At 56.0% G+C, this 26,597-nt stretch overlaps 1 protein-coding gene across 1 annotated transcript in view; it reads left to right on the plus strand.

Moving 5' to 3' along the window:
- Window positions 1-24,829, plus strand: part of GRIP2 (glutamate receptor interacting protein 2) — a 42,412-nt gene extending 17,583 nt beyond the window's left edge. Inside the window, exons 6-23 of the mRNA XM_053669040.1 lie at window positions 72-273; window positions 1,153-1,300; window positions 1,410-1,579; window positions 2,620-2,745; window positions 3,075-3,224; window positions 5,956-6,142; window positions 6,589-6,734; window positions 7,359-7,439; window positions 9,874-9,940; window positions 10,042-10,187; window positions 11,123-11,267; window positions 13,212-13,351; window positions 13,989-14,168; window positions 15,185-15,356; window positions 16,993-17,098; window positions 19,894-20,037; window positions 21,005-21,151; window positions 22,330-24,829. Coding sequence (XP_053525015.1) covers window positions 72-273; window positions 1,153-1,300; window positions 1,410-1,579; window positions 2,620-2,745; window positions 3,075-3,224; window positions 5,956-6,142; window positions 6,589-6,734; window positions 7,359-7,439; window positions 9,874-9,940; window positions 10,042-10,187; window positions 11,123-11,267; window positions 13,212-13,351; window positions 13,989-14,168; window positions 15,185-15,356; window positions 16,993-17,098; window positions 19,894-20,037; window positions 21,005-21,151; window positions 22,330-22,488 — 2,616 coding nt within the window. The 3' untranslated portion in view covers window positions 22,489-24,829. The remainder of the gene's footprint in view (window positions 1-71; window positions 274-1,152; window positions 1,301-1,409; window positions 1,580-2,619; window positions 2,746-3,074; window positions 3,225-5,955; window positions 6,143-6,588; window positions 6,735-7,358; window positions 7,440-9,873; window positions 9,941-10,041; window positions 10,188-11,122; window positions 11,268-13,211; window positions 13,352-13,988; window positions 14,169-15,184; window positions 15,357-16,992; window positions 17,099-19,893; window positions 20,038-21,004; window positions 21,152-22,329) is intronic.
- Window positions 24,830-26,597: the final 1,768 nt, after the last annotated feature.

Below are 26,597 nucleotides of genomic sequence, written 5' to 3' on the forward strand. Positions count from 1 at the left end.
CTTTCTCCCTCACCCACTCCCTGCCCCTCCTCTGTCCTCCGTGCCCACCTCTCCCAATGCCCTCTCGGCAGGGCTGTGCCCAGTGCTTGCGCCAGGCCAGGCTGGCTGACCAGGCCCTTCCCTGCAGGGAGGGCTCTTTGAAGGTGGGTGACAGGCTGCTCAGCGTTGATGGGATCCCCCTGCACGGGGCCAGCCACGCTGTGGCCCTGGCCACTCTGCGGCAGTGCGGCCAGGAGGCCCTCTTCCAGGTGGAGTACGATGTGGCCATTCCAGGTAAGCTGGGGTCCTGCGGGCTAGGGCTGGGCAGGTAGAGACCCAAGGGTGAGGGGAAGAGAGAGTAGATACACATTCTCACCACTGCAGAGGCTGTATGGTCGTGGGCCAGCCACTCAGCCTCTCTGAGCCTCTCTGGGCAATAAACACTATGCACCAGCCATGATTGGATGTGTGTGCAGGAGTCTGCTGAGGGCAGTACACCGGAGTCTGTGTTCTCATGGAGCTGACGTTACGATGGGGAGAGATGGACAGTAAACAGGATAAATCAAACACGGAGGGCATCAGACGCTATCAGACATGAGGGAGGGAGGTGGGAAAGGCTGAGGGTGCCTTCTAACATGCAGCCATCAAGTGAGAGAATGGCCATGGGGGCTGGACCAGGTGCCTGGGGAGGAACACAGTTGGGGTTGGATGCAGGGGATGTGATGGAGGTCAGGCTGGCCCAATTTGCTGAAATTGGACATGGTGGTCGACCCAGAGCAGAAAGAGCCAGGTCTTATTTTCGAGCCACTGCGTGAGAGTCAATGGGGGCACCATTTCCCAAGGTGGGGAAGGGTCGAAGTGGACCCTGAAATTCAGCCGACATCCCGCAGGCTCTCCGTAAACATGAGCAAAGCGGTGCCGCCCCGCACAGCCCTGTGGTCCAGCCCCTCAGACCTGAAGCCCTGCCCTCCCCTGCTGCACAGTGGCTCTGCAAACTTGGACAACGAAAGCCTTTACCTCCACACATCTTGGTTTTCTAGTCTGTAAAGTGGATGCAGTGATCCCTCTCTGTAACGAAAGGCCATAAAAATTACATCGAGACAGCAGAGTGAGGCTGGAGACCAAAGTGCTCCATTTTTGCCTTTTAAGCTCTCCTTTCCTTCCATGTGCCAGACACCGTGGCCAATGCTTCGGGGCCCTTGATAGTGGAAATAACCAAGACGCCAGGGTCCGCCCTGGGGATCTCACTCACCACCGGCTCCTACCGGAACAAGCCAGTCATCACCATCGACCGCATCAAGCCGGCCAGTGTGGTGGACAGGTGAGGCACATGCTAGGCGCTACCACAGTACAGGGGGGTGGAGGGGGAGAGGCCTCCCAGAGCTCTGTCTGGCCAGACCAGCCTCCCCCTTAACCACCCTCCTGGCCAGGAGCGGAGCGCTGCACGCTGGAGACCACATCCTGTCCATCGACGGCGCCAGCACGGAGCACTGCTCGCTGCTCGAGGCCACCAAGCTCCTGGCCAGTGTGTCAGAGAAAGTGCAGCTGGAGATCCTGCCTGCGCCCCACAGTCGACGGCCCCTGAAGCCTTCCGAGGCAGGTGGGTCCCCTTGGGGGATTTCAGGGCACGTCGAATGTGTTAACTCCTTCGGATCCTCCCCATTATCCTAGCGGGTGGCCACTCTCTGAGTCCAGTTGTACAGATGATGACAGTGAGGCACAGAGGGGCTAAGTGACTAGTCCAAGGGACCTGGCGTCTGGCTGCAGAGTTGGCCAAGCCCAGGGGGAGTGTGGAGGGGCTGTGCAGGAAGGGAGAGCCAATGGGTTGAGATAGTTGGGTCCTCACCGCTCCTTCTGAGGACACTTTGTAGCAGGCTGGACCCTTCAGAACCCCGCAGCGGAAGGAAGAGCCGGGACAGGACCTGGGGTAGTCTGGGAGGTAGGGTTCGGTGGCCACCAGTGTGGGTGATCAGGTGGGGCAGGTGGGCGGCAGGGTCTCCGGTGTCCCCTGGCCCGCCGATGCCCAGATGCAGTATGAGTGAGAATTCCTGGGGGGGGGGGGGGGAGGGCTGTGAGATGTTGAAGGGGGAGGATGCAGATCCGAGCAGGAATCAGCCAACCCAACAGGAGCCCTGGCACACAAGTTGCCCCTGACAGCCCAACAAGGGGCAGAAATGGCCAGGCCAGGGACCCCGAGGGCTCAGCCTCTGGAGAGGCTGCCAGGACCATGCCCCTGGGGCAGGTTCCCAAGGTGCCGTGACCAGGTGCCCTCTACAGCTGCACTCCTCAAAGCAGACAGATGGTTCTCAGGCTCCAGGGCCAGCCGGCCTGGTTCAAATCCTCCTCCACCACCTCCCGATATGGGCCTTGGCTGGGCCTGCTTTCCCTCCCCTGTCCCTGCCGCCACACAGCTGAGCCCTGAGCCCAGTGCCTGACAGGCACATCACAGGCATCTGGGACACGTGAGCAGAATCCTGACTGCCTCCCTCGGCTCAGGGCAAGCTCAGGTCCTGCTGGTCCTGCCTCCCTCACTTCACCTGTAGATGGGCGTGCAGCCTGGGGTGGGGGAAGTGTGTGTTGCATTTGGACTTGCTTGGCCCCTGATGCCTGCACCCCTCTCTCCTTCTCCGCTGGCTGCAGTGAAGGTGCAGAGAAGTGAGCAACCGCATCGCTGGGAGCCCTGCGTGCCCTCCTGCCATAGCCCCCGGCCCGGTCACTACAGGACACCTACCTGGGCCACGACTGCCGGCCAAGATCAGAGCCGATGTAACATGACACTCCACTGTGGCTGCCCATGTTTCACAGGGGAGGAAACCTAGACTCAGAGATGCTAGGGCCTGCCCAGGGTCCCTGGGCTCATTAGTGATGAGAGGGGCTCCTGTCCCGGCAGCTGGGTTTCACCAGGTCCGTGAGATCCCCACAGTCCTTGACACCCACAGGGGGGAGACTTGCCTGAGATCACGCAGCAGGTGGTTAAGGGGCACGGGGGAAGGCACCCCTCTGTCTCCCCATGGTTGGGTGGCTTCCCGCACGCACTGTGCAGTCAGGCAGGGGGCCCTGCTGGGGGTCACGGGCCTGTGCTGTCATCTCCCCAGCCTTTTCCTCGACTCCATTTTCCTCGCCGATCACGAACCACACGTTTTCCTGCACCAACCCCAGCACCCTTCCCCGTGGGCCCCAGCCCATGAGCCCCCGGACCACCATGGGGCGGAGGAGGCAGCGCAGAAGGGAACACAAGAGTTCATGTAAGCCGCGCCCTCTTCCCCCGCCTAGGGCTGCCTGTGTGCCTGACAGAGAGAGTTGCCAAAGGCCGAGGGGGCATTTGGGGCAGGGCCTCGGGTGTGTGGGGGGCGGAGAGTCGTTAAATAGCATGAGGGGTGCACCACGACGGCTGGGCAGGCTGTGCGCTGCACGAGGACACGTCTGAGTTACATGTCACATTCTAGTCTTGATCATGGAAAACTCATAGCAGGTGGTGGCAGAGAAGCTCCTTGAGGACAGGATGCCTTTTCAGACTCGCACGAAGGTCTCCCAGTAACTCCACTTCATTTTTCTCTCACTCAGTCCTGTCTGATCCACGCACGTGTGGGGTAACCGTGTCTTTGTCGGCTCTCTGACATGTAAAAAGATTCCCCAGGACAAACACACACAGGCCTGAGACTAGCTAGCCATCTAGAATGCAATCATTTTATGGTTGCCATATACATACATTTCTACTTACCTTTTTTAAATTTTATTTTATTTTAGAGAGAGGAGAAAGGGAGTGAGAGAAACATCAATATGTGAGCGATGCACCCATTAGTTGCCTCTCACATGCCCCCCACTGGGGCCCTGGCCCACGACCCAGGCATGTGCCCTGACTGGGAATCAAACGGGTGACCCCTTGGGTCACAGGCCAGCACTCAGTCCACTGAGTCACACCAGCCAGGGCTACTTACCTTTTGATTAGAGACTTTTCTTTTTATTTATGGAGGTATTTAATATTATAAAGAGTGAATAAATGTAAAGGCAAATAGTAGTGAATGAAAATGCAGGGGCCATGTGGAGTAGCAAAAGTCACAAGAGCGCCCAGAATTTTAAAGCATTCCCTGAGGAGAGCCTCTCTTCTGCTGATGTAGAAAGCATCTCCAGCCTCCTGCCGCGTGAGTTGCAGAGGCTCCGGGAAGGACAGGGGTCAAACTGGGCCGTTTGGAATGGGCCCAGGAGAGGGAGGAGGGGAGTACAAGTCACCCGGCACCTGAAGAGGGCTACATATGGTTGTGAGCTTCCCGGCAGCCAGGGTGAAAGGGAAAGAGATTTCAAAGTCAGCTGAGAAATGCAACACCTTTACCAACCTCCTTTGTCAACCAGCAAAGCCAGGGGTGTGCAGGTGAAGGGACTCAGGAACACTGGTCATAGGGAGGAGCGTGTGGAAGCCAGGGCTTCTGGGACTCCTCACCTATCCACTGCCTAGAATGTGTGGCGAATGAAGTTATCCTTGTCATGGTTGATAATAACAGTTAACTAATCAGTTAAATGACATTTTTGAGCGCCTGTCTAGGTACCAGGCATTCATTATCATAAGGGATATAATAGTAAAAAAAAATAATCAAGATAAATATAATAACACAATATACCCAACCACATAATATATTATACATACTGTCATGTATAATATGAAATATAACAAAAAGTGTATAAGGATATAATAGTATAATGTAGTTAGTAGTATAATGATATACAACAATAAATTTCACTTAATGAATTATATTTAGTATCCCTATTTTAAATTAAAAGAATTTTTCAGGTACCGCTGACATTCAGTGCTACTCGACATCAGCTTCAGGTGTGCAGCATGGTGGTTAGACCATCGGATACCCCACAGCGTGGTCCCGCGGTGAGCCCAGCGCCCCTCTGCACCGCACGGTTACTGCGATATTATCCCCCATGCGGTAATCTACATCCCTGGGACTATTTTGTAACTGCCAATCTGTACTTCCTGGTCCCTTCCCAATATCCACATTAATAACGCAATTGTATTTTACATATGAAACATAAAATAATACATAGTAAGTAATATATCAAGGATCAGTTCATATACAGTTCCCATGTGACCCAGCGGCTGCACATCTGGGCATCTGTCCCAGAGAAGGGGAGGCCTCTGCCACGTCCTCACGGACACTTATACATGAATCTTCACAGCACATTATTCACTGATTCAGCCACAAGGTGGAAACGGCCCAGATGTCCATTGACAGATGAATGGGTGGGCAGGTGCGGTACAGTCATGCAGTGGGATGTTTAGCCTTAAAAAGGAGTAGCATTTTGATATAGGCCACTGTACAGTATGGGTGGGCCCGAAAACTGTGCTAGGCGGAAGGAGCCAGACACGAGGGTCACGTATGAGGTTCCACTGATACGAAACGTCCAGAGTAGGTAAATCTATAGAGAAAAAAACAGGTTCGGGGTTGCTGAGGCCGGGAGAGGCAGGGGGCTGCGGGGCTGCGGCTAAAGGGAACGGCGTTTCTTTCTGAGGAGGCGGTTGCACAGCTTGGTGAATACACCAAAAAACATTAAATTGTATACTTTAAATCGGTGAAAACTAGAGTAGGTGAATTGTATCACAAAAAAAGCTGTTACAAAAATAATATAATGCATACTGCAGTATATAGCAGCATTATAACACGGCTAACCTAACTGAACATATGAGGTAGTAATATCACTGACCCTCGGAACTGCTGTTGTCCAACAGGACAATCCCAGGAGTAGTCTTCCTTGACCCTTGCCACAGCCCTGCCCAGTGGGAATCACAACTTCATTGTACAGATGAGGAAACCGAGGCTCAGCATGGGCTGTGGCCTGGCTGGCACCAGGGCGCTCAGAACTCCCACCCCCGACCCCTCTGACCCGAGGGCCTTGGCGCAGGGGCGGGTTGGCTCCCACAGGAAGGCCTGGCTGGGCCGGCCTCACTGAGAGCCGTGCCCACCTGCCCCACAGTGTCTCTGGCCTCCAGCACGGTGGGGCCAGGCGGGCAGATCGTGCACACGGAGATCACGGAGGTTGTGCTCTGCGGTGACCCCCTCAGCGGCTTCGGCCTCCAGCTCCAGGGCGGCATCTTCGCCACGGAGACCTTGTCCTCCCCGCCCCTGGTGCGCTTCATTGAGCCGGACAGCCCTGCAGAGAGGTGAGTGCCCTCTCCACCGGGCCGACCGCTCTTCAGGGGAAACCCCCGGGCAGCCTGGGAAATCGAGTTTCACACCAAGCCTGGCTTTACAAGTTATCTCACTTAACCGTCACCAGCCCCATTTATAGATGAGGAAACTGAGGTGCAGAGAAACTGATTCACTTGCCCAGGGTCACACAGCTCACGAGACACCTAGGCCTTGAAGCCCTGTCTCTCTGAGGTCAGAGCCCTCCGTGTAAACATTTTGTAAGGCACGGCAGCATTCCCGTGGAACGAACGAGAAACAAAGGCCTATGCCCTTAGCCAGAGTCACGTGGTGAACTGCCTGAGGCTCTCTAGCTCACACAGGCAGGGCTGAGTCACACCCCTGCTCCGCGTTCTCGTCTCCCAATGGAGTCCCGACGGTGATGGAGCTTCTTTTCTCTGCTGGGATACCTGGGGTTCAGGTGTGGGCTGCTGCAGGTGGGGGACCGTGTCCTGTCTATCAACGGCATTGCCACAGAGGATGGGACCCTGGAGGAAGCCAACCAGCTGCTGCGGGATGCTGCGCTGGCCCGCAAGGTCGTGCTGGAGATCGAGTTCGACGTGGCAGGTGCGTGAGTGCCCCTCACCCCTCCTCTCGCTTCGGAACCCTGCGCTCCCTGCTGTCTTCCTCCTGCTCTTGCCTGGTGCAGAGGTGCATGCCTGAGCACCGGCCGTGGGGCGCAGGCACTGGCCAGGGAGCAAGGAGTTCCGCACACCGGCGTCAGGGCCGATGAGGGGTTCTGCACCGGAACTCGGGCTGGAGTTCTGGTCCTGTGAGTGGGGCAACCTGGGACCTGGGACCAGGCACAGTTTCCCCAGCTCTAACACAGTGAATAGAATCCTGTCACTGCAGGGGATGTTGCTTAGGTCAGAGGAGATGAATCCCGTGAAAACCTCCACCCCAGGCCTGGCACGTAATAGGTGCTCAGGAAGTCGTCACTGGATCCAAACTGGGCTGGGTCTGGCTATGGGGACCCCCTGGCTGGCAGTCATTGAGGTCTGGGTTCCAGTCCTGGACGCCACTCTCAACGGGTGGATCGATTGTCTTGGGCCAGTCCATCAGCTCTGTTTTGTCATCTGTCAGGTGTAAGAAGCAGGACGGGGTTGGGACAGGGACCTTTTGGGTTCCCTCCCAACTGGCCCAGAATTGTGGGGCTGGGTCTCACGCAGGTCCACGTCTGTTTATACCCAGAATCCGTCATCCCGAGTAGCGGCACCTTCCACGTGAAGCTGCCTAAGAGGCGCGGCGTGGAGCTGGGCATCACCATCAGCTGTGAGTCCCCTCCGAGCCGTGCCGTCCCCTCCTCCATGCCGTCCCTGCTGAACTGTCCCCGCCTGCCCCCGGGAGCAGGGTGAGCCCAGCTTCTGGGAGAAAGAAGACATCCTCTGACCCCGGGGAAAGGCCCGGGTGGGAGGGCTGGCTGGCGTGGGTTCCCCGCGTCCTGCACTGCCCGGCTTTGTCCTCCAGCGAGACTGGAGCTCCTCAGAGCCTTGGCTTCCTGTTCTGCACGAGAGCCTCCAGGCCCTTGGGGTCTCCCCAGGGCGGGAAGTGGCCCGCAAGGCACCAAACTCGTAGGCTGAGTTTGGTTTTCCATCTGCCTCTGTGTGCCCAGTGCCCAGAAAAGGCCTGAGACACAGCAAGTGCTTAAAGTCACATTTGTCAAAGGAACAAAAGTGGAGACTGCAGAATGAAAACCGGAAAGCAGGCTACACTAGCGTAAGGCCATTCAGAACACTCCCAGGGCTCCCATTTCACTCCAAGTGACAGCCGAAGGCCTCAGGGCCCAGGGCGCCCTTCGAGATCTGGTCTCCGTGACCCCTGACCTTGCCTCCTGCCATCTCCCTCCGCCACACTCCTCCAGCCACTGCTGGCCTCCTGGCTGTTCCCTGAACAGGCTGTGTTCCTTCGGCCTAGGGCCTTTGCACTGGCTGCCGCTCTGCCCACGCCCTCGCCCCCCCCCCAGGTTCTTTCTGCTCACATCACCTGGTCAAGGCCCTCTCCACCACCTGAGTCAGAACCGCACTGCTCCCCACACGGTCCCTGTCCTTCTGCCATTTTCGCCATGACACGCCTTCCCACCCGACAAACTACTTTCAGTTTTCTTCGTTACCTGTGACACCTGCTGGACTGGTAACGCCAGGAGGGTAGGGATCTTTGTCGGTTTTGTTCACCGCTATTTTCCTTCCTGGCACATAGTAGGGACTCAATAAATTTTTACCGAATGAATGAAGGAATGAACGATTATAGGATAAATGAATGAGAACAGAGAATGAGGCTGATTAGAACCTGGGAGTCAAGAGCCCGGCTCAGCCCAGCTCAGCCTGGGGGGCCCCAGGGGAGAGAAGTTGGGGTGAGGGGAGCAGAGGCCCCACCCACCTGGCCACAGCATCGTTACCCCCACTGCCCTGCCGAGGTGGCCTCCCGGCTGGTGTGCCCCTGGCTAGAGGCAGCACACACATTGGTGGGCCAACCCCAGGTCAGACCAGGGAGGCGGGGACAGCATGCCCCAAGGACTGTTTCTGAGAACAGACGACCAGTGCCGCCCTCCCTGTGTGGATGCTCCTCCGCCCCAACCAGGGCTTGAGGGCGGGGCAGCTGTCCAGAGGGCTGCTGCTGCTGCTGCAGCTCTTCCCGGCCGCAGGCCCTGCAGACCATGGAAGTGGGGGTTTAAGCCGTCTAGGAGGGGAGAAGCTGCTCGTAGCCTGGGAGCCTCTGGGCAGGGCCGCCTGGTGCAGTCGCTCAGGTTGTCCGTGACACAGACTGCCCACTCAGGGTAAACACACAGCTGCCATATGTTTCCTCAGTAGGCTGATTGGAAGGGGCACCTGTGTCTCACCCGCAAAGATACCAAAATGTCTTGAAGGGAATCCAACCACCTGGTCACTGATGGGAAAACCCATTAGCCCCAAGGGATTCTTTTCTTCAAGAAAATTTAGCCAGTCCCTTAGGGCATACTCCCCGAGAAACAGATTCCCAGACAAGGAGTTACATGCAGGGGTTTACTGAGGAGACCTCCAGAGATCAACACCTGCGAGCAATGAGGGATGCAGGCCCGGCACAGGGACAAGTTGGGCTGCGACGCGGTAGCAACAGAGGCCCGGCCCGCCCCACTGGAGACCCGTCAGCTGGGAGGCTTCGAAAGTTGTCCTGGCTGAGGCCAGAGCCAGGCCTCTGCATTGGCTCAGGGACCAGGCTCGCACGTAGGCTGAGCCTTGGGTGAGGCTGCTCCCTCGGCCAAAGGGGGTTCCCAGAATGGCATTCTGCTGTGTGCCGCCAGCAGCCAACACTCCCTGCAGCCAGGGAAGGAAGAACGCCACTGCGGCAGAATCACCCAGGTCTGGGTCCCAGCCCCATGCCAGGTGTGGGGACACAGACTCCAGCCAGACATGGACACTCAAGGAGCTTCCAGTTGCTGAGGGATGGGCAAGAGGGAAAAATGGCTGATGTGGATTGAGCGCCTGCTGTGTGCCAGGAGCCTGCATCATCTAGTTCAGTCTCACAACACCCCTATGAGGTCTGTGGCAGCACCCCCATTTTGCAGAGGGGGGCACTGATGCCCAGAGAGGTGAGCCTGTTTGCTCACAGCCACCCAACCAGGTGCCAGAGGGAGCAGGGCTTGAGGCTCCGGGTCCACGCCCCAATCCTGGGTCACCCCGCCTGAGGATGAAACCGCCAAAGGTCAGGGACATGGCCTCTCTTCCTCCAGCGGCCAGCAGGAAGCGAGGAGAGCCCCTGACCATCTCCGACATCAAGAAAGGCAGTGTGGCACACAGGTAGGGGCCCCCCTGAGCCCAGGAGGGGTGAGTAGGCAGTGGGGTGGGCAGGGCACTGGCAGGTGCCAGGCTCCATCATGCCCCCAACCCCTGTCATGCAGGACTGGCACCCTCGAGCCAGGCGACAAGCTGCTGGCCATTGACAACATCCGCCTGGACAACTGTGCCATGGAGGACGCCGTGCAGATCCTTCGGCAGTGTGAGGACCTGGTGAAGCTGAAGATCCGGAAGGACGAAGACAACTCTGGTATGGCCCACCCCACCCTGCCACCTCTCGAGGTCTACCCTCTGGGCCAGCAGGTTTCCTGCTTGTGATTCAGGGTTCCCTCTGGCCGAGGAGGGACAGTGGTGGGGAGTCCTTGAATGGACAGATGCAGGGAGGGGCAGCACCACAGACTTCTCCCTGTACCTGGAGTCTGCAGCCCTCCAGGACCCTTGTGAGGGGCCTGAGTCGCCGCCTGGATCCCCATGCCCTGCGCACAGCCTACAGAGGAGACCCACGGGGAGCAGCTGTGAATGGATGCATAGGCGGGGTGTGAATGGAGACGGGATGCACCCATGTGCGGGTGGGTGTGTGAGTGATCGAGTAAGTGCTGCAAACTGGGACACATCTGAGGCCAGACAGGTGACATGAGTGAGTGAACTGACAGAAGGTAAAAAAAGTGACACAGCTCAGGAGGCAAAAGGGAGGAGTGAGGACTGTGGCCATTGGAGGGCAGATGGCTTAGTCAAAGGGGCAGTCACCAACCCCTACTCTGGAAAAGACAGTCACCTGTGGGTCCATTTCTTTCTTTCTTTCTTTTTTTCTTTTAAAGATAAACTTGGAATCTGGTTTCTTCTTATCATGAGTAGTGTTATCACCATCATCGTTGTTTTATTTGTGTGGTGTGTGAAATCTACACACCACACAAATATTTTAAATATTTGTTCCATGGTTCTTTTCTTTTTCTAAATGGGGTTGGGTGCAAAAAAAAAAACAAAACATTCTGGAGGTATAAGATGGCCTCAGAGTCCCCAGGTTGCACCGTCTGAAGTCACGGCGCCAGTGACTGTGTGAATTCGTGGGTGAGTGAGTGGGTGAGTCTGAGGGAGTAAGTGCGCCACGGTTTCGAGGGGCCAGGGGTGCCCAGCTCCTGGGCCCTGCCCCACTGGACCCCACCCTGATGGCTGCCACCCTTGCAGATGAGCAGGAGGCCACAGGTGCCATCAGCTACACGGTGGAGCTGAAACGCTACGGGGGCCCCCTGGGCATCACCATCTCGGGCACAGAGGAACCCTTTGATCCCATTGTCATCTCGGGCCTCACCAAGCGCGGTCTGGCTGAGAGGTGAGCCAGAGCCCCTTAAGGTGGGCCAGGGACCCTCCTGGAGCAGAAGCTGGGCTTTGGGATTAACCCAACTGGACTCGGACCTTTGTTCCAACATCTGTGCTCTGGGGGCCATCGGGCCTGTCCCTTACCTCTCCGAGCCTCATTTCTGCAGAGGCAGGCCAGTGCCCTGTGGACCTCCCAGCTCCAGATCAGTGCTGGATGAAGGTGTGCTGATCCCTCTGTGCCCTCCTTGCCTGGGGTGGGGGTGGGGGAATCTACCCTTTCTGAAAAATAGTGCTGTGGGCCTTTTTGGAGCACCTGCTGTACCTTCATAGTACAGGGGCCGTGTCCAGCCCCTGGATCCCGGCACCATCTAGGGCTTTTCCTGGCACACTGGTGGCCTGCCCCCTGCTGTCCTCCTCTCCCCTGGGAAATATCCCCAAAACTGTGGCAGCTGAGGAAGCTGTGAGAAGAGGGGGTACTCCAGGTTTTCTGGTTTCGGGGGGAGCAGGTGGATCTGGGCCCCAGAGGTGGAAGTGGCCTACAGGATTCACAGGGAGACCACCCCAGTGCGGGTGAGAGGGAGCATTCCCCCCTCAACTCTAAGAGGGGCCACAGGGTGGTGGGCTGCAGCCAGAGGATGGGGAGGAGCTCTGGGGCTGAGGCTTCGTAGGACAGCTCCCTGTTGGTGTCCCTGCTCCTCGAACGCCCCCTGCTGGACATATGGCAGACTGCAGAGGCCAGTGTGGATGGTTCTGACCTCCAACTCCCACATTTACTGGGTACCTACCAGGCAATCTGCACTGGGGACTAAACAGTTTCCCCCACTTTTTTTCAGGCTGATCTAGCTTGGCCATCTCACTGCAATATAATAAAAGCCACCCATTTATTTATAAACTTTCTAGTAGCCACATTAGAACAGTAAAAAGAAACACAGTAAATCTTAAATATTCCAACATATAATCAACATAAACATTAGCAAAGTATTTTACATTCTTTTCTTCATACTATGTCTTTAGAACCTGGTGTGTATTTCACACTTTCAGCACATCTCAGTTCAGGCAGGCCAATTTCAGGGGCCCCGTGGTGGCTGGAGGCCCAGCTCGGACGTCCCCCCAAACCTGCCATTCCCTTACTCACTCACTCCCCCAGTTCCCAGGAGGGCTTGCTGGGCACGTCTGGAGACAAGGAGATGAGGGAGTCGGACCCTCTGGGAGCTCCTACCTGGGTGAACATCACATGTGGGTTCCACACTCCAATCATCGGCCTCTCCTCTGCTTGGGTCAAGTGCATTCTCAGCAGATGCTGCAACTTCTGTCCCCACCCTCAGTCCTGGCTGCTCCTCCGAATCACCTCCCCTAGCTCCAGCCCCATAGATTTAATGGTTCAGGGGTGGGCCCAGGCATCTGCATTTTTAAAGAGTTCCTCAGGTCATCTAATAGTATCCAGTTAGAAAACCACTGGGCCCTGAGGATTATGCTCATTCTCGGCAGGGGTGGGGGGGCACTGTAGGGACCTGAGGCCCAGGGAGAGGAACAGCTGCCTATGTATTTCTGCTGGATGGAAATGTGAATCCATTCTACTCATCCATCCTTCAATAATAATTCGATAAAATAAGTATTATCACCCCCATTGTACAGATGAAGCCACTGAGGGAAGTTAGGAAATTAGCCCACAATCATGTAGTTAGAATTTGGCAGCTAGTTTGTGGTTGACTCATGCTTGACACTGGTTCCTGAACCTAACTTTAGAGTTAGACAGGATAATCCCCTCCCAGATTCTAGACTTTATACCTCTATTGATGCCACTGAGGATCACACTTGCTTTTCTTTTGGCACCTGGGTTTAACTGAGGTCAGCCAGACTACTGCCTTGGGGTTCTTGGTTTCCTAAGGGCAGACCCCCCACCCTGGGAAGGCCTGAGCGTCTAACACCCATCCCCTACCCTGTGCCTCCTCCCCAGGACTGGTGCCATCCACATTGGAGACCGTATCTTGGCCATCAACAATGTTAGCCTCAAAGGCCGGCCACTGAGTGAGGCCATCCACCTCCTGCAGGTGGCTGGCGAGACCGTCACGCTGAAGATCAAGAAGCAACTAGACCGTGAGCCTCACCTTACCCCCTCAGGCCGTTCGGCCCATTTCGGAAGGGAGGTCTCTCTGTGCCTCTGTGCCGGGTGTGACGCCCCACCCCCCAGAACCCCGGCTGACCGCCGTGGAGGTCGCAGGATGCCTGAGACAGCTGAGCAGTCAAGACTCAGAGGGGGTATTGCTGGGCCCAAGGTCACACAGCCGGCATGGGGCAGAGGCTGGTTCTGAACCCTCTTTTTCACCACCTTCTGCCTCTTCAGACTGCTTGTTGCGCCTCGCGGTCATAACTTGTGCATTCCTCAGCTTCCCCTGAATTTGTCCCTCATGCCTTTGTATGGAGGCTGCCATGTGCAGAGGAAGGAACCTGAGCTGTGGGGTCTTCCTTCTAATCTGGGCTCTACTGTTGCTCACCATGCGGCCATGGGCATGTTGTTCAGCTTCCTCACGCCCCAGAGTTCCCATCTGTGAAATGGGTTTGTCTATTCACCTGGCACCTCCCACGTGTCAGACTGCCCAGCAGGAGTCTCGGGGCACTCAGCACCTGTGAATTCCCAAACCAGACTCGAGTGGGGAAATAGGCTTGCTAAGCATCTGTGTACCTCTAAGGTCAGAGGCCAGTGGCAGTGATACCTCCCCCCTTTTCCCCCCAGGCCCCCTCCAGCCCCACAAGTCTGGCAGCTTCAGCGAGCCCAGCGACGTGGATGAGGACCCGCCAGAGGCGCTCAAAGGAGGACTGCTGGCAGCTCGGTTCTCGCCCGCCGTGCCCAGTGTGGACAGCGCCGTGGAGTCCTGGGACAGCTCGGCCACGGAGAGCGGCTTTGGGGGCCCAGGTAACAGCTCGAGCCCTTGGACAAACAACACCCTCTCCCTGGGTCTCTGCAACTGCCTGGCCTTTGCAGGGCTGTTTCCTCTACCTGGCCCTCCTTATGCCTTCTCTCCCAGCTCCATCTTTTAGAGACGCTTTCCCTAAGGCAGGCCTGGTGGGCCCATTAGCCATTCTCAGGGAGCCCCGCTCTGCAGAGCACAGACCAGGGCACTCACACACCCTTTGCCCAGCATCCGCAGTGTCCCTCCATGAGGCTAGAGGCCATGCTCGTCCTGCTGCTGTCTCTCTCACTCTAGCCTGATGCCCGGCACCCCGCAGGTGTTCAGTCAGTGTGCAGGGCATCCCACTGAATACAGGAAGGCAGAAGGCCCCTCCCACCTCATCCTAAAAAATGCAGCTTGGGGTGGAAACCTCCAGGCTGCCCTCCTAGGACACAAATCCCCCTGTCCATGCATGTTGAGGCCCATGGGTGGCCTCAGGAGGGGCAGGGGGCATTTGAGCCCAGTGGCCGGTCTTCTGGCCTCTGTGACCCAGAGCCACAAGGAGTCCCTGAGGTCCCACTCAGGGAACTAGGGAGTGAGGCCTCTAGGTGACCTGGGTGGCTCCTAGCCCTGGTCCCCATTCTCTGGGTCAGAGCTCCCCCATCTGCTGCACTTGGTCAGCATGTCCCAGCTCAGCCCCACCCAGGGCCTCCAGAGCTCTGAAAGGCAGGCAGAGAAGAATGGTCAACACGCTGACCCTCCCTCTCAGGCAGGGGGTCTGCCCAGCCAAGCCCAATGGAGCTGGGATAGGGACCTGGAGCCCAGGCATTAACTCTTCTGCCACTGATCAGGATTTCCAAGGGGTTCTGGGGTAGGGACCTGGGTGGCAGGAGCCCTCAGGGCACTCTGGGTGGCCATGCTGGCTCAGAGGGGGCACAGACCTATTCAGGGTCAGCCGGCATGGCTAGAAATGGATCTGGAAGGAGGGTGAGCTAAGGGCACAGGGAAGATGCAGACATCCCCTGTCTCCACCTGCCAGGTCCCTACACTCCACAGACAACAGCCAGGAGTGTAAACCCGCAGGAGTGGCAGCCCAGCCGGCGGAGAAGCAGCCCCCCACCCACCGAGCCCCGGAGGACAACGAGCTATACCCCAGCCCCTGCAGACAAGAGCTTCCCCGAGGAGGAGGAGGATTGGGAGCCACCGTCTAGGTCTGTGGTGGGAACACCATGTGGGAGAGACAGTCGTGGACTCTGGGTTAGGCTGGGTGAGGGGAGCCGGTCCCCGAGCCAAAGCAGCGGCGTGGATGGAAGGGCATTGCCTGGACCCCCAGGAGAAGCCCTTCCTGGGAGAGGACAGCCACCTCCAGCAGACTACCTCGGCCAGGCCGAGAAGGCGGGAAAGCACACTGGTGGCGCTCGCAGGGACAGCGGTGCGGGGATGGGGAGCAGCCTGGTTTGCCCGTCCCGGGCCTGGTAGTCCCCTGTTCTCCAGAGCAGCAGCAGGCTCGGAACTCCAACCTGAGCCTCCTGACTTAGCCCAGATTGCTTGACCGCCCCCTGCAAGGGTCTTTTGGGTCATGAGCACCAGCCCTGGGCCATAGATATGGTGGGTTTTGTAACATTGGCTTCGAAGGACTCAGACTGTCTCCCTAAAGGAGCAGGCTCCTGGCCCCCTGCAGGAACGCTGTTCCTCATCTCGTCCTAGCCACGTGCTCGGGGTCAGGCAGTTCCTTCTGCCAAGAACGCCTTTCCCTCTGCAATCCTGGCCAACGCCCCCACTCATCCCTCAAAACCCAGCTCAAATCCCCCTGCCTCGGGAATGCTTTCCTGACTTGCTCGGGCAGATGACGTTCCTTCCTGCCTCCGCTGTCCTCACAGCTGCTGGCGTGAGCCTCCTAGTGCACTGGCCACTCTGTGTCCCCCTGGTTAATGGCCTGGCTCTTCTATGTCTCTTCTGTGTGGCACCCCAGCTCAGTGCTTGTCACCCAGTCCACACTTTGTGATCGATTCCTCAGCTCCCTGAGAACAAGAGCCAGCCTGTGTTCACCTCCGTAGCCCAATTGTGTACGGTTGATTTGAGGGAGAGAACGTCCTTCAGCCTCAGTCCTCTCATCTTAAAATGGGAAGGGAAGGAGGCAACTATGTCTCATCATCGTCTCCGAGGCTCACTAGAGGGAAGCCTGCATGCCTTTGGAAAAGAGAAAGAGCTTTGCAAATCACAGCCGATTTTATAAACAGCCAGGACTTTGTAGAGGGCAGGTGGCTTTGTGAACTCTGACCCCTGGAAGTATGACTTGCTACCTTTCTAATGAGACTCAATTTCAGAGCAGTTAATAGGCTCGTACCACCTGTGATGGGAGTTACAGGGCGGTCTCCACCCCTCCCCCAGCCCAAATGCTCCATCCTCTCCATACGTCTGTGTCCTTGCTGGCTCCAGCTCTGTCCCTGTCACTGTCCTAGGATGCCACATGTCTGGGTGGGTCCAGAAGCTGTCCTTCGGGGCTACACCATGGATCTCCTCTTTGTCTGTCTGTCCGTCCCTCTGTCTCTCTTCCCAGGCATCCCGTGTCACTGCTCTCCACCCCGCCTCATCTGCCCCTGTTCTAACTGACCACCGGCAGTCTCAGTTGCCCCTAACTGCATCTTCCCCTCATTCCGCGTCACCCACCACTGCCCCGGGGCCCCAGCATGGCCACCGAGGATGCCCGCCTGCCCGCCCGCCTGCCCACCCTCTGGCCCCTGGAGCCCAACGCTGATGGCCATTTAGAAGACTCCTCAGGTCCCGGCCTGCCTGCCTGCCCACCCGCCCACCAGGAGTTGACGCTCTCTGGTTCCTACGTTACAGCCCAGCCCCTGGCCCTGCCCAGAAGGAGGGCTTCTGGCGTGTGTTTGGGGAAGCCCTTGAAGACCTGGAGTCGTGTGGTCAGTCAGAGCTGCTGAGGGAACTGGAGGTAGGGCCACCTGCCCTGCAGGCCTATGTAGGGCCACCTGCATCCGGGCACACTGGTGTGTGTGCCCATGGGAAGCAAGCATGTCAATGGGTTTGTGCGTACGTGTAACCTGTAGGCGTGCACTCCCCCGGTACCCTCTGTGTAAAAGTGCCTTCACACATGTGCGGACTGTGCATGAACATGTGCTCAAGTGTGACTGAAAGCACTGTGGTCAGCACATCGGGTGTGTGCACATGTGAGCATGTCTGGCATCATCGTGTGCATCGGGACTGGGTATGTATGTGTGCATGTGAGCACGCTCCTGCATGCACAAATGCTGAGTGTCTCTTCAGATCACGTGTGTCAAGTATGCACATCTGGGTGCATAGGGGCAGTTTTGGTGTGTGCGTGTGCACACGCCATATGTGGGCATGGTTGTGGGCGTGCCCTGGGGAAGCGTGTGGATGTCAACCACAGGAGGAGACGAGGAGCCAGAGACGCTCAGAGGCGACTGCAGCCTCGTGCACGGTCAGCAGTGCCCGCAATGGACCAGGCCGCCCAGAAGGATCCAGGGTGGATCGGACTGGGTCGCATCAGAGCTTCCTTCGTGCTCTGACAGCAACCGTTAAACTTTCTGCTGTGCTTTCACATTCTGTCTGCGCTGTGTCCTGGTTGCTTCCCTAATGTCTTCCAATTCACTAATTCTCTCCTTGGCTGTATTAGTCCAGGGTCGCACCCACTACCTAAATATTGTATTTTAACTTCCACATCTTTTATTTCTGTAATTTCTCATTATTTTTCAACTTTTCAGTCTTTTTTCTTAATGTCTCGTTTTCTTATTTTTCTGAACATTTTAAGCAGACTTATTTCTTTAGATGTCTTTTTTCCCTAGTTTCTTGGGTGCAAACTTATTCACCTGTTGCATCTGTGAGCAGGCGGACTTTGTATTTCATCGTTGTGCTTTCTTTCAGCAGCGAGTTCTCCTGCAGGTGGGATGTTGTTGAAGCATCTCTGAGGCAGAGTCTCACGGGTCTTTGCTGGGGCTTTGATCTCCCTCAGTTCCAAGCCAGTTTTCCACGTTACTTTCTCAGCTCAGGGTTTCTATTGATGGAGTCAGATTCAGTCAGTGGTCGCATGAAAGTTCCTGGTTTCCCACAAATGGTTCGCCCGCCCGGAGCAGTCCTGGAGGTTCCTCCCTGAACCCTTGCACTGGCAGGCAGACATCTCTGGTCCCCATCCAACATGGATGTCCCCCCACTAGCTCTGCTTTTCCCTGAGCCGGTACCTTGGCTCCTAACATGCGTGTCTGCTTCCACAGGCCAAGTGGTTCTACTCCTGCTTATGCCTGTCTCTAAATTTTTCTTTCTTGCTCTGAGAGTGTTTATTTTTATTATTGATTTTAGAAATAGAAAAACACCAACTTTTGTTGTTGTTCCACTTATTTATGTATTCATTTGTTGATTCTTACATGTTCCCTGACTGGGGATCGAACCTGCAACCTTGGTGTATCAGGATGATGATCTAAGCAACTGAACTACCCGGTCAGGGTTGAAAGTGCCTATTTTTAAATTTTTAAATTGCCACAAGATTTGGAGGGAGATGTAAGTTTCTGTTTCAGCTCAGTCTGCATCTTAATTGGAAGTTCTAGAATTCTGTAGTGCTGGGGGTCCAAGAGCCTATGATAACCTGATTTCATTTTTTAATGATTCGATGTCCCCAGGATTCTGAGCCCCTTGTCTTTCCCTTAGGGGATCTCTGAATGGCCCAAACCCCCAGTCCCAGTGTGAGACAGAGCCTTGCATTAATAGTGGAAACTCAGGTAATGTGATGGGCAAGAGGACAGAAGTTTCCTGGCTGGGGAGATAGATACCTCTGTGCCCAGGAAGTTGTGTAATATCACATCTAAGGAGTACATCCTCCCATCCCACCAGCCCCGAATGCGCCCCTACTCCCATTTATGGATTTCCTGGTCTGAATGTGACTAAGTTTCCCTCAGGGCCACAGATGCCCTGCTCTCAGCTCGGAGCTCGGCATGGAAGACTCCTCAGGATGTTCCCTGAGCCTTCGCTTCACCTCTGACACGTGTTCTAACTCCACTCCTTCTGTCCTTCTCCACTGCCGCAGTCCCTGTCTAGACCCTGGCTGTCTTTTATTTGGGCGGGTCCACAGGGCGGGCAGCCTCCCAGCCTCACTCCATGCACCCCCTCCAGCCTTCTTCCGGATCCCCCATCACGGGGGCTTTGCACAGGCTATTCCCTCTGCCTGCCGGGTCCCCTCCTCCTCCCCACCCCCCTTCTACCTCGTCTTGTAGATCTCAGCTCAGGAAGCTTCCCTGAGCCCTCGCCCTCGCACTGGACCAGACTCACTGTCCTGGGCCCTCACCTCCTATGTACTTGCTTCTGTGACTTTTACTGCCTTGTGTGTTTTTGCAATTAACAAAGTAGCAAAGTGGTTAAGATCCTCGACTTTGGAGCCAGACTCTGAGTTCAAATCTTAATCTCTCTGAGCCTCTGTTTCCTCTTCTGTAAAATGAAGAAACAAAACGGTATTTGCTGGCCTTGTAATAACACACGGAACAAAGTGAGTTCTATACATAAAACGCCTAGAACTGAGCCCAACCCAGAGTTAGTGCCAGTTGAGGGCCAGTGGTGATTCTTCTGATTGCTAGTGTGACCTATCGATCCTGCGAGCCCCAGGAGGCCAGCACCGCACCTGGGCTCCCCCCACTCAGACCTGGAAGGCTGGCACATGGTAGGTGTCCAAAGCGGCCAACCGAAACAGAGGGAGCACCCGAGTGACAGGTTGTATCCTCGCAGGCATCCATCATGACGGGCACCGTGCAGAGCGAGGCCCTCGAGGGCAGGCCTGGCCGCCGGCCCTGGAGGAGGGGCAGGGAGGGGCGGGCTTCCCCCGAGGAGATGCGGGAGCTGCTGCCACCGACACCCTTGGAGATGCACAAGGTGGGTGCTGGGGTGGGCACGGGAGGCCTGGGCAAGTGTCCTGGTGCCATGGGGACTCGCCCCGGGCTTCAGGTGGGCCTGCCCCTCTCCGGCCCTTGTTCCCGTCCACCAGGAAAGGGGGGTTTTGTGCTGGTTTCACCAAACTTCCATCACAGGCACATGCACACAACCCCTGTGTGACACACTGAGCTCTTAATATTTTTTATGTAGACTCACTTTTTCTCAACTTAAGTTATTGTGTGTGTATACATATAAAATATAAAGGCTTCTATAGATTATGTGTGTAGATATGTGTATATATTTACTACTACCTTAAAAAGTCAACCTTTTAAAAAAAGATATTTATTTTTAGAGAGGAGAAGAGAGGAAGAAAAACATCAATGTGTGGTTGCCTCTCCAATGCCCCCTACTGGGGACCTGGCCTGCAAGCCAGGAGTGTGCCCTGGCTGGGAATCAAACCCCTTGTTCGCAGGCTGGCACTCAATCCACTGAGTGATACCAGCCAGGGCTCAAAGCCAGCATTTTTTTTTTTTTTTGCCACCTGTAGGTTATCACACAGATAAAAAACACATAGGAGAAAAAAACCTTTCACCCCAAAGCCCTCAGAAACTCTGAGCCTGAAGCCGACTATGTGATAAAGTGGGAGATGAACAAGTGTTGGGGTGGGGGGTGAAAACACACAGGCGCCCTGCTGAGGCCTTCCTCTGAGAGGACCGAAAAGGCTCACCCTTCCTCGGAGGCCCTGCTGTGACTGAGCGCTGTGAGCTGGGGGAGGGGTCTGCTGCGGTGCGGAAGCGGAGGGAGCGAGCGGCCGGGGCTGCGCAGGCAATAAAGCGTGGGGTGCAGCTGGGCAAGGGGCTGGGCTGGGTCCCAGCGGCACTGAATGCCAGACCAAGGGATTGTGCCCCTGTGGGAAGCTGGCGACAATGCTCAGCACTCCAGGGACCTCCTCCGCCTCTGCTCCCAGGTGACCCTGCACAAGGACCCTGTGAGGAACGACTTTGGTTTCAGCGTCTCGGATGGCCTCCTGGAGAAGGGTGTTTATGTCCACACTGTGCGTCCTGACGGGCCTGCGCAGCGTGGGGGCCTCCAGCCCTTCGACAGGGTCCTCCAGGTAATGCTGCAGCAGGGGCACCTCGGGCGGGGTGCTCCCTTCAAGCCCCAGGGTGGAAGAGACCCCCACTTCCACCCTGGCTGAGTGGCCTTGGGCGGCGCACCTCCCTTCCCTGAGCCCGGCTGCTCCGTCTGTGAGGAGGGAACGGCAACATCTGTATTAGGTCAGGCCCGGTGTTGCAGTAACAACCCCCAAGTCTCAGCAGCTTAACACACATGAAAAGTTACTGTGTTTTCCAGACCATAAGACGCACTCGGTTTTAAAGAAGGAAAATAGGAAAAAAATTTGAAGCAAAAAATGTGGTAAAATATTTAATAGCATAAATAACATAATATTTCACCAATGTAAATGGAAACAGAACTCAACATCAGCATTAACAACCATTATTCCTCCCAAATTGGGGGGGGGGAGGGGAGTGCTTCTTATAGTCTGAAAAATATGTTATTTATTGCCTTGCATGTGTCCACTTGGGCTGATGGAGGCTCCACCCTCTGCCATTGCCTCAGACTCTACAGCAGAAGAAACCAGACTGTAAAATTGCATATGGTTTTCTTCTGCCCTTACCTATCACTCCCCTGCATGGACTATTGGCCAGATTAGTCATGTGACCTCACCAACTGCAAGGGAGGCTGGGAAATGTAGGTGAGCAGATGAAAAGTTATGGGTGTCCTGGCCCAGACACCTGCCTGGCTACTTTTGTTCCCTTGGGGTGATTTCTGCCATATCTGTGCTAAATTTACTGAATATATGTTTTCTCTAAATTGATGATGTTTTTTCAACTTAAATTTATTTTAAAAGGATTTTTTTCTACTCAATTAGGAATGAAAACCCAACACTGTTTGCTTGAAATAGAAGGCCAACATAAAATACAAATAAAATAGAAAAAGGTCCCGGTCACACAATCCTAGGCAGGGGCCTGAGCGCGTGTGCGCCCTCTAATGTTAGAAAGGGAGAAAAGCAGGCTTCGGAGTGTGAAGGATGTGGGGGCACCTCCCAGTACTTGCTGTTCTATTAAACCCCTAGAACTGAAAGAGTTAAATGCAGAATGACTTCCTCTGTGTGCATGTTCCAGATTCGCCCTGTGTCTGGTTGGGGGTGGGGCCCACATTTAGGAAATGCCATGACTCCCGCCCCCCAGCCCCATTGTACACGCTGACACCAGGCTGTGTGCCCTGCAGGTCAACCACGTGCGCACGCGGGACTTCGACTGCTGCCTGGCGGTGCCGCTCCTGGCTGAGTCGGGTGACGTGCTGGAGCTGGTCGTCAGCCGCAACCCACTGGCACAGAGCAGCCGGACCCCACGGGCGCCAGGCCCCAGCAGCCCTCGGATGCTCTGAGGTCAGCCTGGTCCAGACACCCAGAGGGCCACTCTGGAGGATCCTGGCCCCCAGACCTGTAGACATGGCCACCCATCGTCCATCTGTCCATCTGGCCGGTTCCGAGTCATGGATGGGACCTTGTCTCTGTTCTCTGGTTCTGTGAACTGGGGTGCCAGGCAGTGAGGCCCCTGCCCCAGTTGGAGAGGCATCGAGGTCTTTTTCAACTGTGGGTCTCCACGATGGCGGAAGGTGCTCAGCCCAACAGGGACAAGCTGATCAGCTTGAAGAAGAGAGGTCTGGAGGTGGCTCCAGGTTTCTACAGGGCTTCCTCAGAGGAATACCTGGGGTGGGGAAAGCCCAGCTCAGTGTAAAATGCGCTTACTTGCTTGCAGCAAAGCTGTGGAACTAGAATGAACTGCGACATAGGAGTGAGCTCCCTGTCATGGGAGGTGAGCAAGCAGGAGCTGGATACCCCAGTGAGGTAGTAGACTGAGGTGCGAGGCATCCAGATGATGCATCCACAGGTGCTCGGAAGGTTAGTTTCCTGATAAGGGGCATTCAGGGAGAGGCTGGGGGGGTCACCTCAGCTGGGGAGCTGATCACCAGGAAGGATACCGCTTGGGGTAGGAGCCCACCTCCTCCAGAATTCTGGCGTTTGGGGCTTGCTGGTTCTGAGATTCTCTGGTCCTGATGTCCCCACTTAGAAGGTTCTGAGCCGCAGCCTCTGGAATTGGGGAAGTGCTAGCCCTTTAATAAGAAAGTCACTGATTGTTTCATCCATGGCATCTCTGGTCTGTAGCTTCTGCAATGTGAGGCTGCTGTCCTGGACCCACCAGGCAGCAGTGTCAGGCTTTGGGCTCTTAGCCCCTCCTGCTTCTTTCGAAGGCTGTGTGGCTGCTGACCCATCTGCTCACACCCCTCTGAGCCCAGGCCCCTCCAGGAGGAGGGAGTCATCTGGGGACAAAATTGGGGCTCCGTTCACCTGCCATTCAGTGAAGATGGGAAGCCATGGAAATAAGAGGTCCTGCTTGGTGGAGCAGGAGAATGAGGGAGAAGCACAGAGATGGAGAGAGAGATAGACAGGAGAGAGACCGGCTGAGTGATGGGCCGATTTCTCTCCCACCCAGTGGCGACAGTGTCCAAGGTGGTCATTCGAGGAAGTTTCTTCCCACTTGCAATCTGGAAGCACCAGCATCTCTTAAAATCCTTTCCTCATTTTTCACAGACCAGAAACACTTTTGATTTTAAGACGGGCACGGGCTGCCCCCTGGTGGCCCAGAGTGTGGCCCCTGGGATGGGAGTGGGCAGGCAGGATGCAGCTGGGCCTGCGGCTTGGCTTTGCCCCACCCAGCTCTTAATGGGGGTCTCAGGAAAACAAGGCACCCACCTGCACCCCTCTCCACCTCTGTCCCCTGAAAATTTTCTTCCACTCTAAGGGTCCGTATGGGGAATCAAGAGGCCTGTTACTTGCCCCCTGAGCCTCTGCTTGGGTGCTGGGTGACCCCCTCTTAGTCTGGTGCACCCTCTGAACAATCAAGGGGTAGACAGTGTCTGAGCAGGTAGGAGTCTCCCTGTCAGCCGTGGCCCCCTTGCCACTCTGCCCACACTCTCCCTAAGGACCTGGGTCCCATCTTCTCACCCCTCCCCTTCCCTGTCCCCTGCCCTGTGCACCCTCCCTGAAGAGCCCTTCGTGCCCTGAATGGACTGCCTAGTGCCTCTGCTACCTGGATCCTGTGTGCTCGCATCCATGCCCCAGTGACAGGGCCCTGCCTGTCCATTACAGGGGCACCAAGCAAATGCCAAGAACCCTCAGATTGGGGTGGGCGTGGGGTACAGTGGAGACATGGCCACTCGCAGCCTCAATGGTGTGACCTTAGGAAAGTGGCCCAGCCTCTCTGGGCCTCTGTCATTTGACAGAGCTGGACAGAGCATGCTCCCAGGGCCTCTTGGGTCGGGAAGGCCGTGCTGACTGCAGGCGAGGGAAGATGCAACTGAACCCTGACCAACACTCCCTTCCCTCCCCGGGCTGAGGCCTCTGCCGCCCCCCCGCCCCCACCCACGGATGCAAAGAGGCCTGGAGGCCTGGCAGGCGGACCTCCTCACTGTGGCCGGCCTTCTCATATGCAATATTTCTTCTGGCTTCTCACGGGATCGTTAGGCCCAGACCCGACGATTCCCGACACCTGTCCCTGGCGAGCGTCCCTCCTGCCTATGCATTTTGGTACAGCCCTTGCAACCTGCCCTTCCACCTTGAAAAGCTGTATTTTTCTCTGGCTGAGATGAGAGCATATTCCTTGTATTTTTCTACATGGGGTTTCTTAGGGCTCTCGGGAAGCACCGCAAGCCAAGGGGCGGCCTGCAGAGGCCGCTGGGGGCCTGCCGGGGCCTCGTGCAAACCTGTCTGTCCCTCGGGGGCCGAAGTGACTTGGAAGTTGGGGGGTGGGGTGCTGTTGGGTTGATTTGGATTTTTTAAATAAAATTATTTAAATGCACCTAGAGTTGGGTGTTAACTTTTTTTAATCAAAGGCTGGCATGAGTCAGCTTCTGTTTTGATCTTGTAACATCTCAGCTGCTTTTGCAGGATTAATCTCACCGATTAATCCATTAATTCATTTATTCAAAAAGTTTGCTTAGTACTATGCATCATTCTAGCCCTTGGGAAATCATTAGGCGGAAGACAGATGAGGTCCTGTCTGCATGGAATTATAGTCTAGGGGAAGACAGACCATTGACAAGTAAAAAAAAAAAATCATAAAGAATTCTTTCAGGAGGAATAGAGAGCAATGAAAAACCCAAGACAGTAATGGGGTTAGTGACTGGGTCAGGGAGGGCTTTGCTTTTATGCCAAGACCTGAAGGACAAGAGTCAGCCCTGGGGACACATGGAGGAAGCATGTCCTGGGCAGAGAGAACAGCGAGTGCAAACGCCCTGAGCTGGGAATGAACCCGGTGAGCTCAAGGAAGAGAAAGGAGGCACGCACGAGGGTGGGGTTAGAGGCAAGTCCGGAGTCGGTGGAGTCGAAGGCCTCGGTAGGAACTACGGATTTTATTCTCTGAGCAGTGGGAAGCTGCTGAGGCGTGTGAGTGGCAGCCAGCAGCCTGGGTAGGGAAGGGGCCAAGAGGGCAGCCTGGGGGTGGTGGCCTGGGTACGATGAGTCCAGGGGGCAGGACTGGGTCCCACTTGGGGGCCACACCTCTGTGTGGACAGAGGAAGAGCTTCCAATCAGCTATGCCAGGGGGAGTAAGCTCCCCATCTCAGGAGGGATGTAAGCAGGAGCTGTACCACGCTGATTAGGTTTCTGCGGGCAGGCTAAGAAAACTGGGGGAAACTGGGGGCTGTCGTATTGCACAGGGTACTGCTGGTCCTCTGAGAGGCAGCACTGGTCCTTCCGCCTGCCTGCGACCAAGGCAGTTTCAAGAGCTTTGTGAGAATATCCTGGACTCCCCCAACAGCTCTCCCAGGTGGCTCTGCAACCATTTCAACATTACAGATGAGGAAATGAGGCACAGAGAGGAAAAGTAACTTGTCCAAGGTCACACAGGTAATAGGGAGGAGCCCAGGATTTGAACACAAGACGTATGGCCAAAACATTCAGAAAGGGAGGAAGGTGGATGGAGACCAACAGAGAGGAAGACAACCAGAAAAAGAGGGAGGGAGGTTTTATTCTAACATTGTCCATAAAAAATGAAATACTGAGACTTTGGGAAGTTGGGGAAGGGACCCAGCAGGCTCCCCTGACCTGGCCCACTCCTGAAGGGTGATGGGGCCAGTGGGCAGGGAGGCTGCCCGAACGCCGACCCTCTCCTGGTCTGCTTCCCCATCTAGAACAGTGTGTTGGGCTTATGATCCCCAAGGCTGAGGACATCTATGCCAACCACTGACCTTGAGGGTGTCCTCCCCTCTGAGGGCCCTTGAGCATATCTCCAGGACTTGCCACTTACCTATCCTCCAGCAGCAGCGCCCTCCCCTGCCCCTGCCCCACTCTTGGACTTGGCAATCGGAGCCCCAATAGGATGGCATGGGATCAGGCTTCAGTGACTGCACCTGGTGGGAGGCTGGCGGGGGGGGGGGCAGGGAGAAAGGCACTGACCTCAGGGTGGTGCCCCCCTCCCTACACCTTTCATAGG

The sequence above is a fragment of the Artibeus jamaicensis genome, unplaced genomic scaffold (assembly GCF_021234435.1).
Source record: "Artibeus jamaicensis isolate MK-2021 breed Jamaican fruit bat unplaced genomic scaffold, CSHL_Jam_final contig_519, whole genome shotgun sequence".
Lineage (NCBI taxonomy): Eukaryota > Metazoa > Chordata > Mammalia > Chiroptera > Phyllostomidae > Artibeus > Artibeus jamaicensis.